Here is a 21595-nt window from a genome sequence, read left to right as displayed (position 1 = left end):
TTTCATAAGTGGCTTTCAGTGCCACATTTGCATTATTTGCTTGGGGTCTGAATAACAAATCAGCCTACCTTTGCAGCAAATTGAGGCTAGCAGCTAAAGACCATCAATACATGAAATATCAAATGCAATTGAAGGCAAAAGGCAAAACGCGCTAACACGATATATGAGGAATGATATTAAATATTGGAACACAACATGCAATAACCGTCTCAGACTGGTCCATACATCCGAGGAGCAGGACTGAAAAGCTCCCTGACCAACCGCTTTACCTCATTTCCCTTTATGTGCATCGCATATACAGGATATCTGAGAGTGTGTGTCGGTGGTTGGGACTCATTTTGTGACTAGCAGACCATGTGAACCATGCGAGCCCTATGCCGGAGCCCCATGCTGTACGTGTCCTGTCGGGTCAGTCAGTGTGCTGATCTGTAGCGGAGGTCCTGTCCACTCGTTTTGGCCGCTCTCCCCGACCGCTGCGTGCGGCCGCCACCGCCAGGCCCGGTCAGCCATCACTACACCACTTGGCCGTTTGCCCACGTCGAGTCTTGGAGGGCAGGAAACAAAGCAGACACTCACACGATTCACATATAAACACACACACACACACACACCGCACACACATGATCACAGCGAGTGACAGTGGCTCTTGTTTACCCGGCCCTCCCACCCTCCCTCGGCCTCCTTTCATCCTCTCCCTCTAGTCTGTCATGTTGTGTGTCACTTCCCACAAATGTCAGTGCCACCGTGGGACAGTGATTAATTTTGGTGCGCTTGGCAAAATGTCTTCAAGATGTTTGTTTGGGTTGTCTTTTCCCACCCCCATGCCCACCCGCCACCCCAGCACACCACCCCCCACCCTCCGCCCATGCACGTCTTGGGAGTCGTGGGTCGGAAAGTGGCAACCCCCCCCCCTTCTCCCTCCGCCCCCTCGCTTCACCCCTCGCCCCCGCTGTCAGAGCCTCCTCGTTGGGCGGAGGGGGGGGCGGGGGTCGTCATAATTGAGGGACAAAAGGCTACCTGAACTGACAGAGATCTTCTTTTCTGACCACCGTCACTCCCCGTCACCCCCACCGCCACCTCTACGCGTTGTCTGTTTAGTGTGTGCCGCTGGTGTATGATGGGAGAAGTCTTGACCCAGCACTGGGGGGCTGTAACACTTCACTGTCAGCGCGGCTGATTAGCTTATCACTCACTGCACTGCGAGGAGATACATCATCGCCGCAGACAGGGATTCCCCAGTTTCGGGGTCCGTTCTCCCTGCCTCCTTTTTAATCACCGCCTTCACACTCGCCGTCCCCTCTAGTCATTCCGACGTCGCCTCTGAACGCCGGCCCGCAACTTCCTCCTTTTCGTTGGGGTTATTTTATGACAAAGTTAGTGTCGTCAAATGATGTGTGTGAGAGTCCTTTTCATGCTTTGAAACGAAGAGCTTCGCCTCGCCGCGTTACACCACGTCAGGGATAGATTGTTTCTGTCTGGATGAAGGGAAAATGAGTTATCCTCGCAATTATTATTCTTTTCAGCTCACCCGACAAAAGAAAGTGAAACACCAAAGTGGCAAATGTGCTTTGGCTTCCCCACAGTGTGGTATCAGGTATGGTAATTACTCTGCCATTAACATTGGGAATAGCTAATGTGTATTAATGTGTTAATGGCATGTTAATTACTGTACATGCTTCAGAGAGCCCGCAGGCATTCTCTTGGATTCTTTGTGCCATGTGGATGTAGGCCAAGCTTAAAAAAGACTTTAAGAACATCAATGAAAGGGGATCCTTATGTTTCATTTGTCAGAACAAAAGATTTTCAATGGTAATTTGATCCAGCTCCCTGCTCCTGGAGCTGAAAGTCACTGATCCAGGCGCCATGACAAAGGAGATGATATGAAGTCAAAGGAGACGTGCAACGCGGCTGTAGTGACACTGGCCTCTTTGTGAAACAGATACTCTAAGCCCTCTGTAGTCTCCAGTGTGTTGCTCTGGCAGCGGGTTTTAATAACACGGCGGATTAGAAGCTTCGGATCCCGAGCATAGAGCCAGGGTTCCGGCTCACCTTGGACGGGCCTCGGTTAACAGGCCGGACTCTCCACCTCCACTCTCCTCCTCCTCCTCTCAGCCTTGCCCACCCGCCCGCCCGCCTGCGCCGTCCAAACCGCGGCTTTAAGAGAGATGACCTTTGCAAATATTGACAGAAAATAAATTCTGTTTCGATCAGTTAGCTTTGGGAGACCTTTGCCGATCGATGCAATTAGATGAACAGGGTGTCAATATGTGGCCGCAGACGTTCATTGCAGAGGCAGCGGGCAGGAGGGGAGCTGCAGGAGGTCAGGGTTACTTGTATCGAACTGGGTGCTTTAGAAGTAGCAGAGTCGCCACCGTGTGCATCGTCAAATGCAGTTAAGCACACAGGCGAGGAATGTCTTTACGCTCCCAGCAGCATCCGTCGCTACGTTTACGCACTCTCAATATTCTGATTATACGCCCGTACTGAAATTAAGCCTGCATACATGGATGGAATTAATTGGATTCTGTCATGTCGGAGTAAATTGATGTTTAATCCCATAATCTAGGATAGTAAATTTACTTCGATTTGTGCCAATTTAGGTGCATACATTAAATAAAAATTGATTTATTGCCTCAGTTGGCGTATAATCAAAGCTTTGACGTAAACACAAACATACAGACGATTGGGGGAAAAGAACAGCGGAAAAAACCACAAGCTCATTTCGCCGGTAAACAAAGTCTTTCGGCTTCATGCGGAAGAGGCAGGCGCTGTTGGGGTTTGTTGTGTTTGCGTCTGACAGCGTGGTGCAGCAGAATGAGGCGGAGAAGCCCAGAGCCGCCCCCTTCCTCTTCAGCAGGCCACATTAACCCAGCAGGGCTCTGCCTTTATGGCTCTCCTGCTCACACTTCAGTGATGAGAGTAAACAAGCAGCGGGCCAAAGGTCAGCTAAGCCCACGGAATAAAAGAGGGCACAGGGGGAAAGAGGTGGGAGGAAAAGGAGAGCGGCCCGAGGCGGTGCTCAGATCACTGTCAGGCCTTCAAGTAGGGAATGATGTACGAGACAACAGCCCCAAACCGGAAATGATTATAAACAGAGAGCAGGGAGGGAGAGAGAGAGAGAGGCGGCATTGTCTTTATCTGTCAAATTTGTTACTTCCTCGGATCAGATACTGACAGAGAAACCTGTAAAAAATGAAAAGGAGAAGCGGGCCTGACTGATAGGGACGGATTAATCACAGCGTCGCCTTTGTTTCACTCCGCCGAGGAGAAATGAGGAACAATCACACGAGCAGGTGCTTCTTTCCCAGCCGCTCCACCTGTATTGTTGAATGACAAATGAGGCCGATTAAGGACATGTTAGATTATTATTAGAATTCAAGGTTTTTTTTTTTTTTTTTTTGGTAATTAAGCGAGCCGGCATCATCAAAGTTGTATGCATTAACCGGACCATGTATAGATTTTTCACTCCCTAGTTTCTGTTGCCAGCAGTCTTCAGCAAGGTGACACCATACTCACACCGAGATTAATCCCACTGTGACTGCGGAGGTGGATTAGAGCGAAGTCGCAGTGCCCAAACTTGTTTTAATACCCGCATCATCAGGCAAAAAGAAGGGGGGGGGGGGGGGATAAAGATTTGAGAAAGCGGCGCTCGCGGTACTAGAATGTGACTGTGGCTTTGCAAGTTACTACACAGATTTGTCAACGGCAGAGCAAATTAAAGATATTATCTGGCTCCAGCCTATTTTGTGGAAGTTGTGTGATGATACCGAGCTTAGACACTGAATCTGCAATCCTCAGCTCGTCCAACAAAGGTATTTGACACTCAGGGAGGGGAGAGAGAGAGAGAGAGAGATACTTTTTTATTTTATTTTCAGTATTTATGTGCGTGAGTGCTTAAAGGATTTAATAAGATTTCACGTTTTCTGCACTCTCTCCCTGCGGAAAATAATGGCATTTTGCACAGCGGCATCCAAGTTTAAGCAGGTATGGAGGGCCAGAGCCTCCCGACGTGTTTGTTATGAATGGCTAGCCGTAGCTGCCGTGGCACAAACACACCCTGGTGGACTCCTGCAGGGGCCGCCTTGCTTCTCAGGGCAGCGATGTAATCATTTTTACCCCTCTGGTTTCCCAAATAGAAATGGACACGTATGATAAAAATGTCACGGCCACTCCGCATGTCAGCGGACTAACAGGATTACATGTCACTTTCTAATGTCTCTCTCTGTTTTCCTTTGCTGCGAATGGCCACATTATTGCAGGAACTTTGCCGTAATATATGGTAAGAGACAAGTAGCTCTTTATGGCCTGTGATTATTTAGTTTGAATGAAACCAGTGATTTATGCCCATTTAGCTGAAAAGCCCTGTAAATTCCCTCAGCTGCATCTCCCCTGGATATAGAGTGAGCGGAGTGGAAGTGACAACTGGGTTTGGTGTGGAAATGTACATCGCGTGCCGGAGTTATATTTAATATAACTGACATGAAAAACATGCCTACCTACTTTACCAGCACCCGCAGCACAAAGGAAAGTGCAGCCTGCTGAGCTCGCGTCCAATATGGAGGGAAAGGTGTAAGTACTAAATTAGGAAAACATGAAGTGTAGCGGCGGACAAACCGGCAGCTATTAAGAGTGTGTTGAGATATGTGGCCGGGCACCTGGTCGGTCACCGCTCGAGTCGTGCAGGCGCTTTGTTTTTCACGCCGCACCAAACTGGAATAGAAATGGGGCGAGCGCGTCCAGAACGAGAGCTCTGGGTGGAGTTGTGCGGTAGCCAGCATGATGTGGATGAGGGTTAGTGGAGCAGTGGCATATTGTCCACATGGATGGCTTGGCTCGGCAAGCCTGATGAAGCCTTGTCCAGCATCTCAATGTCTCCAACACAAATAGCCACATTCATCCACTCCTCTCACACCATTACACCTAAAAGACTCAAAGCCAGCCGATCCATAAATAGAGGCAGATTTGTTTTTCAGGGGCACCCGCAGCTGAGCAAAAACACCAACAGAGACCAAAACACCAGAGAATATGAGTCGTTTCCTAATTCCTTTTCTCTCTCTTTTTTTAAACTCTGGGTAGCGTTTGCAAGAGGAAAAGAGAACAAGAGAGAGAGAGAGAGTGTTTGTGTTTTGTGCCTGGTGTTTACTCCTGTGGATGGGGCGCAGGGTCAGTCGGTCAAAGCGCAGTAAAAGAGCCGGTCTGATTGCACTGCGACTGGCCGACACAATAGAGCCTCTAATCTTCTTATTTGGAAACCAGAGGCTGGCCCGTATCTTAATGAAGCTGTAATGAGCTGTTGAAAATCACCGGATTGCGGGAGGGATTATTGAATTGAAACAACTCTGGTAATCATAACGTTGGAGTGGCCACTCAGTATTTACTGCCCATTGAGCCATGTCTTTATCCCATTTACTGGACTGGATTGCTCCGGTTTGCTTGTGTAGTTGGGTTTTTTTTTGTGTTGCAGTTATTCTGACCTGCAGTATTTTCTTCTTTGTTGTCTCTTGGCACGGCGGTTGCATTGACGACGTGTCCAGGTGTGTGTGTGTGTGTACGCTATCTGCTGCGTGATTACGTCTCGCTGACAGACTGGCTAGACAGGGAAACCGGAGGAAACAAACAGCAGGGTTTGACAACACTAGCACAAGTCACGACTGAGCGATTTACATCAAATTTACTCTGCGGCACGTTTATGCAGTCTGAGCACCTTTTTTTTTGTATTTCACACACCCTAATTCTTCCGACTTCTCACATGGCTAATATTGCAAAATCGGGATTGTAGAATATAGCATTCACGTCTCGCCAGCAAATCAACGGCGGCCTAGTTTTTTTGGGAGTTGCTGGCGTTCGCTGTGTCAAAGACAGAGCCGCTTACTGGAGGTATAGTTTTCTGTTTAGCATCCGTTCACAGAGTAGAAGTGCCACTTCACCATTGAGCATTTGTCAGTTTATGGATGTTGCTGTCATGTCAGCCTTCCTCTACACACAGTGTGCAGCGCAGTGTGTAAATAAAAGGGAACAGGGCCTAGACGTGGGCGACAGGTACACAGCGCGCACACAAACATACACACACACACACACACGGAGGAAGCCACTACATACCTGCAGGGGACTCCTCGCACAATAGCAGCCTGCACCAACTTGCTTTTTAATTGTACATAGCCTTATTTTAGCTCTTATGAGAGAATTTGACAAAGCCTTGTTACTTTAGCTTGTGTTCATCATCGGTTTAGTTTATATGTTTTGACTAATTCCCTTTGTTGTTCTTGAAAGTAACGTTTGTGTCTTCTAATCATTAGAGAGATTTGCTGATCAAAATAAGATGAAGAATGTATTTGTCAAGTTTAAAAAACATGGATGAGCTGACCCTCTGTCCCCCTCTTGTCTGTTTGCTTCCTGCAGGTCTCAGCATCCGCGGTGCCCAGGAGGAGGATCCACCGGACCCCCAGCTCATGCGCTTAGACAACATGCTGCTGGCCGAGGGCGTGGCGGGGCCTGAGAAGGGCGGCGGGTCTGCAGCCGCTGCTGCCGCGGCCGCAGCCTCGGGCGGGGCGGCCGACAACTCCATTGAACATTCCGACTACAGAGCTAAACTCACCCAGATCAGACAGATCTACCACACGGAGCTGGAGAAATACGAACAGGTGAGGGGGGCGATGACACTAATGTTGACTTTTTTTAACCATCAAAAGCTGAATTTATCTACAAAATCGACTCGTTTGTCTCTAAATGCACCTCTTGAGTTCTACTTCACATCTTACTTCACACAGTTTCAAAAAACACCCACAACTGTTTCTCTCCTGCTAATAGAATAGCAGAGAATGCACAGGATGGGGGAGGAAGTGTTAAAACTGCAGCATTAGTCACTGCGCTGTAGCTGATAATCACGATCCAAGGAGCGCCTTAGTCATCTGTGTGAAACCAAAGTATGATCAGCTGCTTCACCAAGGCCCGCCATTAAACACAGAAGCATTATGGGCAAAAATAGAAGGTGTAACAGCGATGCCTCAGCAAGCCAGCGAGGTAAATTAGACTAATTTACTCTGTGCGCTCGGGGAGAGAGGAGGTGGGATGTGGGGGCACGCAACACTTTGCCCGGAGTGAATGCATCTTTCTTAGGGGTGTTTCCAGGTTTTAATTATCTAAATGTAAATACTTAACGAATTTTACTCAGAGTAATGAGCTAAAGTGTGCACTACGTAAATGAGTTATTCTAATTAATCATGTATGAACTAGCGGTTTAACGAAAAGCTGTTTAAATTCTCTCCGCGTTAGGTTGAAGCCAAATTGCGAATCGGCATTTGTATTCATAGATGATGTCACCAAAGTCCGATATAAACAACACATTCTGCCAAAGTGTTTTATAATGGGAGGAAGCGCTCGATGAAGCCATTTCCTGTCTGAGAAACGTGTCCAACCAAGCCGAGAGCGTTTACAGAGGTCGTCCACCTCGTGTCTCCTTCTCACCCGGCAGGCCTGCAACGAGTTCACGACCCACGTGATGAACCTGCTGAGGGAACAGTCCCGCACGCGGCCCATCTCCCCCAAAGAGATCGAGCGCATGGTGGGAATCATCCACCGCAAGTTCAGCTCCATCCAGATGCAGCTGAAGCAGAGCACCTGCGAGGCTGTCATGATCCTGCGCTCCAGATTCCTCGATGCCAGGTTAGTGGATCATGAGTGTGTGTGTGTGTGTGTGTGTGAGAGAGAGAGAGATGTGGTATCCCAAACCTTTTATTGCTTCCATATGACCCATATAAGGCAATCCAGTGGGCGAGGTCATTTTTTTAAGACTTCTTACAGGTCTGAAGTTAGTTTTTTCTTCTGTTTCTTTCTGGCACAGCGCACAGTATGAGCACCACAGAGATGCATGATTTTAATTACGCCCGTGTTTGACGCATTATCCATTTGCAAGACAATCACGCTCTCACACCTGAGAGCAGTTAAGACTAAATGAAATGGGGGGACCGAGTCCTGTGTAATGGATGGAGGCGAGGTCATCGGCAGGTGTTGTGGATTACTCTAATCACTAACAGTGTGGAGCTCTGCGGCGGGAGAGAGAGAGAGAGAGAGAGAGTGAGCGAGCGGGACAAGTTCGGTGGGGCCCAGCGATCCGCGCGGAAGCACATTTGCTGCCCACTGCCCGTGTGAAGTGCAGTAAACAAGGCAAAATAAGCAAATGCTCAACAACATGATAAGCGGCGCCCCTGGGAGGGACGGGAGCCCAGATCTAGTTAGAGTTTGCTCGTTTCTGCTGGAGATCCCCGGGGCTGTGGCACTTCAGGAACAATGCTCAACTGTGCATGCTGTGATTTCTATAATGTACCGAGATGCACTCCCGACTGGGCTGCGCGCTCTCTTCGTGAAGCCCACCCATCCACCGCGCTAAACTCCACACATTACACGCTTGGACTGGAGATTGGAGGCCAGCAGACCAAATTAAACATTGTATGTGTTTAGTATGCGTGTGGGGGCGTGTGTGCACTTGTCAGGTTTAGCGGTAGGAGTGCGGTTTCACGCGCGTGGACTAGACTCTTGGAGCAGGACACAATATTCTGCTCCTGAGGGCCCTTAGAGCCCATTCCTCATTATTTTCACCATTTATGTGTGAGATTGATTGTGCAATTTGTGCGATCCAAATGGATGAGTTAATGCCGGTCCCACTAATAAGCTCGCTTGGCCTTTTCTCCATCTTTTTTTCCTCTCCCCTCCCTACTCAGGCGGAAAAGAAGAAACTTCAGCAAGCAGGCGACGGAAATCCTGAACGAGTACTTCTACTCGCACCTCAGCAACCCGTACCCCAGCGAGGAGGCCAAGGAGGAGCTGGCGAAGAAGTGCAGCATCACAGTTTCCCAGGTGGGTAGTGCTCCTCTAACAGTAGCTGGTGGGTAATCAGTGTGGAAAAGGCCAAAAGCCTAGAGGGGATAGCTAGTATAGGTCACGGCAACGAGACGCAATGTCCTTACCTAACCTTGACATTGTGACTGCCTAATGATGCTTCAGTCAAGGCCGGTCCCAGTCAGTCAGAGCGCAGGGCCACGGGGGACCAGCAGGGACCGTCATCATCTTGGCCTCAATCAAAGCACTATGCTGTCCTTTCCTTAGCACTCCCCGCCGCCTTGGGGTCCCCTGCCATTTCCCCCCCCCTCTCATTCCCATCCACCGCCATGTGTGCTCTCTGTCGCCCGGTCAGTCACTCAGGTCATAAGAAATAAGGCATCATCCATTACAAGCTGTAAAAAAAAAAGAAAAAAGAAGCCCCCCTGCTGCCTCCAAAACGTATTTCTTAAGTGTGTGTTCTGCTAACTCGCGCGTGTATTTTTGGATTCCCGCAAAGACAAAAGATGAGACTTTTCCCACCACTCTTTATGTACAGCAGAGCCTCTTTGTTTCGGGTAAACCTGAAGGCAAATCTCTCTCTCTCTGTCTCTCTCTGTCTCTCTCTCTCTCTCTCTCTCTCACACCTAACCCCCCCTCCCTCCCTCCCCCCTCTCTCCCCCCCTCTCCCCTCCCCGCCACCGCATATCCCAAAGTATTATTATCACTGTGCCTCTGTTTCTGCTGCTTCTACTGTGATCGCTCTATTGTTCTATCAGACTATAACATTAATCTATACGCTAACGTGTTCTTTTCTGTGTGGGGAGGGGGGGTGTTGAGGGGTATATTATGGAGTGTAGTCATGAGAGTCAGATACTGTAAAAGCCCATTCTTTTTTGCCTTCAGGGGGTGGGAAGCACCATCACAGTATCACAGGTATGTCATAACTTCTCCTGATCCACTGTTTTCATTTTGTTGTACTTTCCTTTGTTTATGTATGTACAGCCTGCACAGACCCATCCCCCCCCTCCCCCCTCCTCCCTCTCCTCCTCCTTCTCCTCCTCCTTCAATGCTGATTTGTTTTTTTAATCCAGTTTAATCAAGTTAATTGAATTGACACACGTAAAAAGGAATGGATAACAAATGTCTCACACACACACACACACACACACACACTGTCACACTCACACTCAAACACACACATTTCTACACCTATGTCACCATATTCGTTGTGTACAAATGTGTCACATGATCTGTTACTTTCTGCTCCTGTGTATCACATTCAGCTTTATTGTTGTCTGTCGTAGAGCGTCGACCTCTTGTGTCATCTTGAAACTTCCAAGCGCTGACTTTATTCCACACACCCCACCCCCCCCGATCGCCACTCGCCTCACAGCAGTTTAAGAAACGGCCGCTGACCCTGGCAAATGGGAGCGTCGCTCACTGTTTTCTTGAGTGCCTCGCTAAACAGGCCACTGTACGCGTTCCCACGAGAACAAATCAGTCTACGCAGAAATTAGAGGGCTTTTAAAAATTCACTTGAACTCATCTCAAGCCCCATTAGTAGCGTACTCCTCGACAAGCGGAGGCCACGGCAGACATTCTTATTGACTTATTCTTAGTGCTTTGGCTCATTTTAAGTGCGTAACAAAGTCTGAGGCTCCACATTATGCCGAGTGCAGCGTAAGTGTGTTATCCCTCACCGTGCCGCGGCCTCGCAGAGGAGCTGTAGCCACTCAGAGGATTCGGCTCGGTCATTTTTCACCCCTACCCGAAACTCTTTCTGGGGCTTTGGTGATTACACAAGCAGTTCATTAAGCAAAAACTATCCATAGTGAATGGTTTGCCAATATCAGTCCACAGTCTTGCACAATACATCATCGCTGATGCAACGTTGTGCTTCATTGTAACAGGGACAAACTAAATTAAAATGCACAGGATGCACAGCAGTCGTCATCACGCCTCAAATGAAGATAAGATTTGGATTTCTTGAATTACCTCAATTACTTCAACGTGTCTGATTTATTTAATCATGAAACTCCAATTCTTTTTATAGCAGCATCAGTACGATGATCTGCTGTTACCTGATTAGATAAGGCTGTGGCTCCTCAAGTGCAGGATGCATGCAGTCTTATTTCCCTCTGTCACTTTGCATGTCCTACACCGGAGCCTGAAATGAAGGCAGAGGATTGGCTGGCTGCTCCTTGTGTCAGGTTTATGGATGTGCCGGAGGCCATAACTGATATAATCTACAATCTCCAGTGTGGAGGGAACGCTGTGTTCATAGGGACGCTGTGCTCAACATTTAAGTCGGATTTCATTGCCGAGATGAATTTGCATTTAGCCAAATTTTTCTTCCGAGTGACACTTTTCAATATTTCAGCTCATAATGAATTTAGAGAAAACTAAGCCTGGAGTTCTTATTCATTATTAACACACGCCGTGTAACTGCGAGGGAGACCACCTTTGTATTTGTGTTTTAGGGCTCCGAGCTTTACAGCCTCAGATGTATTGAGATCTTAGACAGATCGTGCATCGCCTTTCACTGACAAGCGAGCAGTATTGACCTGAAATAGGGTGAAATTGTTTGAATTATTAACCGCAGCTCCATAGGCTCTCTAGTAGGGAGCAATGAAGGCAACGGTATTGTATTCTTGCAGGGAGTGTGCATGGTCATTATACAATCGCTGCCTCTGAGGCTGCTGAGGTCAGGTAATTCAGTCTCACAACCTGGTTCTCATTACACACAAGAGTCAATTGAATGCATGGCCTGCCACAAGATAAAAAGGAATTAGTTCTGTAGATTGGGTTGCGGGCCCCACCTTACAGCGCCTTGCATTTGTTCAATATTTAGCTGAACCCGGGAATCACTAAAGCCAGAGTTCAGTGGACAGGAGAGAAATGTGTCTCGAATGTAGAACGGGCGGCACAATGTCCGGCCGAGTCTGTCCAGGCTCGCCACACCATACAGTGGCAGAGCAAAGTCATAACAGGCTTCCTTCATCACAACGCACAAAGCCACATCAAACTTTAACACTAATGTAAAAGCTGCAACATGTGATGACATCAATCTTCTATTGTTTAGAGCAGTTTTGCATGCATTACACACATACTATTAAACTGCCTGTTGTTTTGTGAATATTACTAGTTTAACACAGTGTTTGTATGACAATATTATAACTGTAAAATGCTTTGTATCTCTATAAATGTGCGTTATGTATTCCTGATTATAATGCCTACATATGTTTTGTGTTTTTGGGTGCTTTGTGAGCACCATGTGATCTCTCTTAAGGAGTGAGACTATTGCATCCTGTTTGGCTGTAGAATCCTTTATAAGCAGGTTAAGTAAAAAGGATGATGGCCAGGGCTTTCATTGCTTCCAATTAAACCTTGCTTGTTAGTTTAACCTCAAGGTAAACCCATCAAACAATTGATGTCAAGGAAACCCTGCCAACAGTGGGCCTCGCCTGAATGGTCATTAATTTTAATTGCCTAGATATTAAAGATTTAGAGCGCAGAGACATGCGGGATAGAAATGATCTGATGTCCTGTGAATCCAGTCAGTTTTTGCGCCACAGCATTGGCGGGCTGCTGGGGATATTAAAATTTAAGCACATGGGTGGAAATTAAATAAAGCGTCATTAGGGGCAGCTGCTCTTTGGCTGGTCCAGCCGTGGGCTGCAGGGCCTGAGAGGGGGGCACCAGCACCGCGACAAGACACTCTAATTTATAGGACCATTAAAAACAAGCATCATCTCATTATTATTCCAGTGTTATTGCAGAGCCAGCACTCACGCACGAGGTTCAACTTTTCTCTCTGACTGATGTTCAACAGCCCTAAATCTGAATATTCACTATTTCATTCCTGAATATTCCCTAATATTTCACTTAGTCACATTTGTTATTTGCCACCACAATTAACTAGTTACTGCCTCTGATGTGTGCAGGCCTTTAATCTTCAACTCACATTTGTCTACTTGCATTTTCTTATTACCACATACAAAAGTGCATTTGCTGCATGTACACACAGACATACACAGAAAACTGTACTGTGTTGCTGTTGTCTGTGTTTGGAATTTTTACAATGAAAAGATGCAAGTGCAATGGTTACAACTGCTCAGTCCAGCCAATAATAGCAGTTAAACAAATATGAGCTCATTGGGATGTGTGCATGCTTACAAATGTGAAATTATCTGAACACAGACATTTATCTTTGTCGTGTTTATGCTTTGTCACTTCTTTCATGTCCCTTATCATTTCATATAATACACTGCTTTGCTTTACCAGGTAGCATTTTATTGCCTAAGTCAAATAATGTTGTAATGTTATGTTTTAATTTATCTTATCCAAGTTATTTTGTTTAATCAGTTCGTAATCCTTCTGAGACTAAAGGTGAACATGTTTCACTGAGGGAAATTTCAGGATTTGCATCATGAGCAGCCACGTTCTTGATGTGAAAATATGTAAACTTTAGTGCCTGTGCAGTGGGAGCTGGGGGCCCCGGGTGTGTTGGTTTTGTCAGGAGACAAACAGAGAGCATGTCATGCTCCCATCCATGAGAAGACACAAGTGCTTCCTGATTATGGCTTAATTAGCTTGTGTACCCAGTGGACATTACTGCAGGAGCTGGGAATTGGGTACTTGATGGACCCAAACATGACATCTTGAAACAATCGCACTGCTCAGTGCACTGTGCTGTAGCTGCTTGACGTCTGACTCCTCTGCTTCTCCTCTGCTCGCCCACACAGGTATCCAACTGGTTTGGCAACAAAAGGATCCGGTACAAGAAAAATATCGGCAAGTTTCAGGAAGAAGCCAACCTGTATGCCGCCAAGACTGCTGTAAATGCAGCACACGCTGCAGCCGCTGCAGTGCAGAACAGCCAGGCCAACTCACCTACCACACCGAACTCCGGTAGGCCCTCCTGCATATAGACAAAACAATCTGCCCTCCACCTCAGCCCCTAACCCGCTGCCTACCTGCCTCACTCTCTCATGCACCATTCACACAGCCAGCAGTGACAGGCTCTGCTCCCAGCTCGGGGATCACAGTGTCTCCTGTCTATAAGACAGCTGATGCCATGCAAACTCATGCATAAAGAGAGCGTTCCTGACTTGTGAACCGAGAACACGTGTATTTTTGGCAAAGTAAAAAAAAAGTGAAGTGAATTCACAATGATGCCAGTGGGATTTGTTTTCCCTTGACTTTATGTCAACTTGCTGTCATTTGTAATGTAATGGTATGTAGTTCCACTGAGTGGTAGTGCTTTTCTGCTAAAGGGGAAAATAATTGCTGGGAGCATTTTACCTGTAGTAATGGCATGATATCAAAATGGAAAATGCAGTTCCTATTGAATGAGGCAGAGCCTGAAAGGGCATGTTTAGTCGGGGATAAAGAGTGATGTAATGCTGAGTATGGACTAAGTTGACCTGCGTCGGGATGTGGTAAGCTTATGAAGTGGTCCCTTTTTCTTGCACCCAGGATTCCAGATGAAAGATGAAGAGTTTCAGCTGGATTCTGCAGAGAGCAAAAACACTCTTTTAACCAACATGTTTACTGGTACTGGTCTTTTCATAAGCTTCTTATTGTCCTTGTCATTTACCATGTGAACCCTCCCGCCCAACGTTAGATAGGAAGTAGGCGATGTGGAACAATTGGGAGCTTAAGCGACCAACCACATATAGAACCAGTCCCTTGTGTCATGTGATTCTCATTTCATTTGTGTCCTCTGCATTTGTAAAATGAAAGATCTGTGTGGGCCCCGTCAGTCATTCACATCCTCTTCTTTCTGTTTCTTTGCTTTCCTTCCTTCACCCTTTGTAGTTGCTTGCTTTATGGGAATCTCCTCAGTGTATTGGTCTGCTTGAGTCGGGTCTGTCTACGCAGACACGAGTGGTAGTTTGTGTGTGTGTGTGTGTGTGTCTGTGCTTTCCCTTATAGCCCTCTCACATATTCAGCTACTTACATCTTCCCTTTCCAGGTTCTTCAGGTTCTTTTAACCTCCCAAACTCTGGGGACATGTTCTTGAGCATGCAGAGTCTGAATGGGGATTCTTACCAAGGGGCACAAGTCGGAGCCAATGTACAGTCACAGGTAGGATCAACAATCAGGGACAGGTCCTGAGTACCAGTGCAGAGAGCTGTCCTTGTCTTGCCTGTGTACTGAGCCATCCACAGTGCAGTCTGAAGTAAATATCATTAGAGAAAAAAATCCCCGCCGCTCAAACTTTAGCGGCTCAAATTACCGCGGCGATGTCTCTCATACCAAAACGTGCCACAGTGGGAGTTTAAACAAAGTGTTTACTGAGTATTTCACTCTGGATGGAATACCAAAATATAATCCCACCCCATTGCTGCCATGACGCAAAGCAATCTTCTTGGCGACCAATTCCAAACGGTAAACATTTTGGGAATGCATTTGGCTTTGACTTGAGCTCTTGGGTTGGTATTGGGTTTATGGTACCGTGTTTCCCCTTCGTTCTGTATTCTATATTTCTATCTTCCTGCCTCATCTTGTTCTCGTTTGTTGATGTTGTCTTCCATTATGTAGTCTGATAGAAGCTACACGACCGACTCACAATGTCTACCATGCCTATATGTACAAGTGTTTGCTACTCATGAGTAATGTAAAATAAAAGTCATGCTGCTTTTTTGTTTGTTTATTAAACTAAAATAAAAACAACTTTAGCATGCTAGTATGATTTTATTTCGCCACGTTTACATCGTGGGCGAGTCTGCTTAGCGCATTTACTGTATTGAGAGTCTCTTCGTCAGTACCTGTAGCCTCACTGAGCATGTGTACAGTTAGTGTTGGCCTCAGCCGGCCCGAGACACTAACTTGACCAGCTTGTCCGCCTTGTCTGTCCCCTTTAGGTGGATACCCTGCGCCATGTTATCAGTCAGACGGCAGGATACAATGATGCTCTCGGGGGGAACGCGATGTATAGTCCACATGGCTTAAATGTAAGTAGTTTTGCAGCTCCACGCCAAAGGACAGTTGAGATAACGGCGCTGTATCTTGACAAGCCGCTGCCTTTTTTTCTGTTATCAACGAACATCAAGATGCATGGTAAAAATAGAAATCTAATCTATGCAATCGCATTAAAATCATTTGTTTTCCTAAAGGAGGGATCAAGTAACTTATTGTGTTACACACGCATCTTGGCACTTTGTCACCTGATATGTGTAAAGGTTGCATTTAATAAAGCACATTGCGTTGCAGGGGAATAAAAACCTTCCATAATAAACCTCTTTTAATACTTTGCATGTCTCCAGCCAAAATTAGATGGAAATGCTGTCGCTGCACGGCGGCTGTTTTGAAATGCTTCACAGAATTTTCCGCAGCCTTATCTTCTGCGTGATAAAATATTAGCACGTGATCGCCCGCAGCCTTTTTCCAGACGTGAATTCCATCTTCCTTGATGAGGTTTGATACGGAGCCTTTTTGTAAAGCAGCGCATAATCTGAAGCTATCAGAGTAAAGATTAATTTGGTTGATGAGAGAGGATGAAGAGAGAGAGAGAGAGCTGTCTGAAACCATTTCTCTCTCTCTCCCACTCTCTCCCGCCTTCACTGTATCAGAACATTACCATGTGCTGTCTGCGTGTTGTCATGCCTGTTGGGTGAAATGTGAGATATTCAGTCTGAAATCATTAAAGGCTTAAACATCTAAAATAATGAAGCACAGCAGGTATTTACAGGTTTATACTGAAATAAAAAGTCTGGAAATTATAAAAATAAAGAGACATGCTTTGTAAAAAAGAGACTCTGAGGCCGTTGCCAGCATTCTGAGCTTTGGGTGTCATTTTAGCTTTGTTGAAGCCGTCTTGCCGTAAGCTGTTTAGACATGTCAGCTCCTAGCAGGATCAAGCGTTTTGCACTTTCTCACAAGGTTTCTCACTTCCATGTGCAGTGCAGACCTACACCTACTGAGTCTGATCCCGGCGAAACAACAACAACGGCACTGCACACGCTCAGATCTGCAGAGAAACAGAATAAGATATTTGCCTTTATAAATGATTTTATGGAATAACTGGAATAGTTTGTCGCACTGACTGATAAAGAGGCCGATCTCAGCACAGACTAACCTTTAGCTCTGACTGTGACGTACGGGGATCCAGTAAAGGCTAGGTCATGCCTCCAGCAAAGCAAAGTGGAGCTTGCTAAGACCGGCTCTCTCTCTCAGAAAGGTCCTGCCCCGTCACTTCCACTCAGCTCCCGCCCCTCCTCGCCCCCCTCCACCCTCTGACTGACAGGGGAATATGTAGCGACAAGCTGTCGGCCGCTGCTGAAATCTGCTTAGACACTGATTTCGGGGTTTGCTCCCATTGGCCGGGACACAGGATGGATTTGTTTCCAGGAGTCTTTTTTGCTGATTCCACTCAAATGCTAAACGCACTCCAACATTTTATGATCAGCTGATGGTGAAACCCTCTAGAATCTTACAAATCAGTTTGCAGGGTAATTTTGCTTTTATTTGTTATGCAAAAGATGCACAGTTTAAGAAAAGGAATTGTTCGCTACACAGCTCAGCAAATATTGTCTTATTAAAATATATATGTTAATAACAAACAAATTTAGAATGAATTCATTAAATTACTGATTCTAAATTTGATTCTAAAAACATAGACCCCTAGAAAAAAACGAAATTAAATATGAAATTAAAACATCTGTAAAAACATTAATGTGATTTTTTTTTTTTTTGTTATCATTCTCAGTTCATCATAGGTGTCATTGTTGTTCACAGGGTTGGCATTCATGTCTAGTCAATATCAAAATATGTGTCATCCTTTTTGCAATTAGGCGGCAAATATAAGACAAATTCAATAACAAGTAAAATAGTAGAAAAGGCCTCCTGTCTGGTGGTTCGTTAATGCATCCACGTGTATCATTCTTATTTTTAGAGTGTGGTTATGTTACCTTAACAGTATTTGTGGTATTAAAGTGTCTTGGGCTCATATTTCAGGGATTCTGGCTGTAATCTTGACCCTTTTCCATTTCTGTCTCAGGCTAATGGGGGATGGCAAGATGCAACGACTCCATCTTCTGTAATATCTCCGACAGAAGGACCTGGAAGTGTGCACTCCGATACCTCGAATTGATCCGCTATTAATGCATCTTCGCCCCGAGCCGGGCATGGACTTCTAACTGACTGACCAACTGCAGAGGACATAACAAAACCTTTTCACAACTGATTTTATTTCCAGTTCCTTAGAAATCTCCACGACTACGCCACTCACTCGCTGACGACCTTCTTCATCTCTGTCGCTCAATGTTTACTTCACTCCGTCTTCATTAACCGTCATGTTGTCGTTTGTTGTTTGTCGTAGGGGTAAGCACACAAATGTACGAATATGAAACGGCCCTCAGATCCTCTTCATGCTGAATCTCAGAGGATTCTTTTCCTGTCAATATTAAACAAATTACAGATTACACTTGCCACATTTTATGACATTTTAAATGCCCATTTGTTGATTTAATCACTAGTTTCAATTTTGATAATTGGATTTTATTTACAACTGTTTGCTCCTTACAATACATAGATTAACGCAGCTGTTTCTTTGACTGTAATGTGCTTTGCAAAGTCCAGCAACTCAACAATGCTCCTGTTGACAGCTCAATGGCAGCTTTGTAGTTACTTTCAAGATTTATTTTGCCTTACAGCCATATGTTCCCAGTACATTAGTACAAGGAAATGACTATTCAAACTGTGGAACATAAAGAAGTGTAATTGATTGCTTGACTATAACATGACACCGTTCCATATTTTATAATTTGATGTTAAGTATGTACATATGTAAACACTTTTTTGTACTGCTTATGGAAATCAACAGATCCCCTACAGTACATCACTTCAACATGGTGCGCAGGACTCCAACCCACGTTACATCAGAAAAGTTGTACATAATATAGCTTAAGAGTAATTATACATCCCACCAATCAATACACAGCTTTATTACCTCATTGAAATTCATAGAAACCAATCATTTCCAACATTTCTGTAGCTTAGAGTGCTCACTTACTACCTCTAAACAATATCACCACCATATTTGTTTTTGTTTTTTGCCCTAATTTAATGTTTTTATGTAGTTATTTTGATTACATCTTGTAACATTGTAAACTCTTCATTCTCCATGTAATCTAATGTATATTTTAATCTTTTAATAAAATGGCGTTGCTGTATTGCAACTTAAAATAAAAAAAATAAAAAATGGAAATGATAACAATATTAATACCGTGAAAAATAAGGGGAATTAAAAAGTTGTTGGTGTGTGGCTTTTACGAAGGGGAGCGATGAACATTGTTGATAAATTAACACCAAACAGTGAAACTGTTGTAAATACTGAAGAACATTTTGAATGTTGCTCATCTTGTTACTAAATCATGCAAAAAAGAAAAAAATGACTATAAAAAGTGTAATGCATAGAGGTTTCAGTATTCAGAACTGTAAATTTCCAGCTCTGTTCAACAGGGTGCAACACTTCTTTTCTCTTTTTTCTATTGTATGTGATTCTGAAACTGAAAGTCATGACAAATGATTTGTGGCAGTGATTCTAATGTATTAAAGATGTTTAGTGTTTCTTTCTAACCAGACTACACCCTGGACTGAAAAGTCTTCCTTGTGGTAGTTGTGTAATTTCAAACATGAATAAACCTTTTGCTTTCATGACAGCAAACTGTGGTGTCGGCTCATTCACAGGTACATTGTTGTATATGTGTTCAAGAAGAGCGTTGTACCTGTTCACTGTTGCTTACAAATTTCTATAGTGGTATATAGTATGTGATAAGTAGAACATTGTCAAAGCTGCAAACACTAGGTTGTCACCTAAGATAAGTCCACAAAACAAACCCAAAGGTGCTGAACTGCCCTGAAAGCTTCTTGTTTGATTGGTCCTTCAGTTTTGTGTTTTGATTTGCCTTACACATCCGGTTATACACACAGTGTTTGGCTGTCGTGTGTGTGTTCTATAGTCTGTGGGTATTGCCAGCTCATGCCTGACACTGACCAAACCAATCACAACTGAGTGAGATTACTGAGAATGCGGCACTACCTAAAATGGCCCGTTTTCACTCAGAGTGCACAGCGGTTCTGCAGCAAGTGACAGTGAAAGGGGAAAAATAGAGCCTTGAATCAAAATAAAAATATAGAAATCTGTATAATATGTCCACTTCATTTAGTGCCTCTCTTTCGATTCGGCTGAAAATATCTAAGGATTTAACACAAAATACATATCACATTTCACAACTATGACGAAGAGAACTGCAGAAATCAAATTTCTTACAAATTTAAGCAACTATAGGAGTAGAAACCACAAGCAGGGCAGTAGGGAAAGTAGTGATATAAAATAATACAATGTCCCTGAAACTACAAATAACGTTTCGTTGTGTCCCTAGATTCTTAAAAGAACATTACAGGATAACAAGCTACTGACATATGAGATATTTCCATTGTATCTAAATCCCTAAATACAAAAGGTCAATCAAGATTACACGCAAATGACCAAAATATGTGAACATATCTTCCTTTGAGCATAATTGGAACAACAATTAGCTCCACCTCACAGTGAATCTTAATGCTGTATTTTCTTTCATCATTGATCAAATGTCAATTCATGCATATAAGTATTTACCAGTTGCATGTGTGCACTGATCATGCATGCATAAGCTCTGTATGTGGCCTTTCCTCTCATTTTATATGGTGGGTAGAAGGTAGAAGACTTAACCTGGTTTGCAGCTACTGTGGAGCTGACATGGTTAGTGCAATTAACTGAAATGTCAGGCACTTCTAATTCAGGCTGTTTTGTCTGTGTGTTGTGGAGAGACTGCCTTAATGGATCATTGGTTACCAATTCCACATGGAAATTGACATCCATTTATTCTCATTTTCACAGCAGAGTTTATCATTCCTGTCTCACTGCTTTGTTTGTGTCCAGAGTTTCTGTCTCGCAGTCATGGCGCTGGTTGGATTTATGACATGTAAAGTCGGTTTATTTAACTACAAAAAGATACTGGTGAAGAAATTCTGTCCCCCATACCAATAACATTAATGTTCATTCTTTTGACATGTTGACATATCTTACTTAACTATCTTGGAATGTAGTGTACAAGCTAGAACTCAACGCTCACACAGCTGCCTTTCTGTCTTATCTTATATGTACAGATGAATATTGGGAGTCTTGCAGTTTTAACATGTTCTGTCCCCGTTATCCTCACGTAGCTTAGCCTATCTGAGTCATGGGTTAGCGATTTTCATGATTTTATGTGGACACCGGTTTGGCTGTAGTTAGTAAAAGGTCTTTCTGGCCCCAAAAATCACACACTTGAATGAGCTACAATAATAAGCAGCCAGCTAATTTCTTTTAAGTCATTTGAGACATTGTATGTGCTATTGGGCTACAAATTGACTTCACTTGACTTCATTTACATGCTAGCTGCAATGCTACGTGTTGGGTATCTTGTTAACAAGCTGCAAGCTGTGTCACGGTATCACTTTGTCGTATGTGTGTGTCGTTATTGTTCTTATTTTCATTGTCGATGTTACAAAATGCTGTTTTACTATGGGGAAGAGGATCTGTTAAAGAGAGACATTTATACATGTATTTAATCTCTTTTATTTTAAAATAAGTGTTTCTCATTTGCTGCTGTGATTCAGCTCACACACTTAACCAAAAACAATCAGCATTAGCATCCAGAGAGCTGGTATGCTGTTAGTTATCTAGAAAAAGTTAAACATGTCAATATCCTCTGTATAACTTTTCATTAAAATCAGCATGTAACTGTTC

The 21595-nt window shown here is 44.5% G+C and overlaps 1 protein-coding gene across 3 annotated transcripts in view; it reads left to right on the top strand.

Annotated features, from left to right (window-relative positions):
- The window catches only part of pbx3b (pre-B-cell leukemia homeobox 3b), a 56459-nt gene extending 38362 nt beyond the window's left edge, over positions 1–18097 (top strand). The window contains exons 3-10 of one of the 3 annotated variants that reach the window (XM_076154243.1): positions 6400–6641; positions 7472–7662; positions 8718–8853; positions 9721–9750; positions 13563–13728; positions 14795–14907; positions 15687–15776; positions 17822–18097. In XM_076154243.1, coding sequence (XP_076010358.1) covers positions 6400–6641; positions 7472–7662; positions 8718–8853; positions 9721–9750; positions 13563–13728; positions 14795–14907; positions 15687–15776; positions 17822–17914 — 1061 coding nt within the window. In that variant the 3' untranslated portion in view covers positions 17915–18097. The remainder of the gene's footprint in view (positions 1–6399; positions 6642–7471; positions 7663–8717; positions 8854–9720; positions 9751–13562; positions 13729–14794; positions 14908–15686; positions 15777–17821) is intronic. The other 2 variants (XM_076154245.1, XM_076154244.1) reach the window with 2 other exon arrangements.
- The last annotated feature ends 3498 nt before the right edge of the window (positions 18098–21595 follow it).

Source organism: Genypterus blacodes, unplaced genomic scaffold (assembly GCF_046128005.1).
Source record: "Genypterus blacodes isolate CSIRO-AG114 ecotype Tasmania unplaced genomic scaffold, CSIRO-AGI_Gbla_v1 ptg000061l_1, whole genome shotgun sequence".
In the NCBI taxonomy this organism is placed as follows: Eukaryota; Metazoa; Chordata; class Actinopteri; order Ophidiiformes; family Ophidiidae; genus Genypterus; species Genypterus blacodes.
Note: the sequence above shows the minus strand (reverse complement) of the source record. Positions and strands in the feature narration are given on the sequence as shown.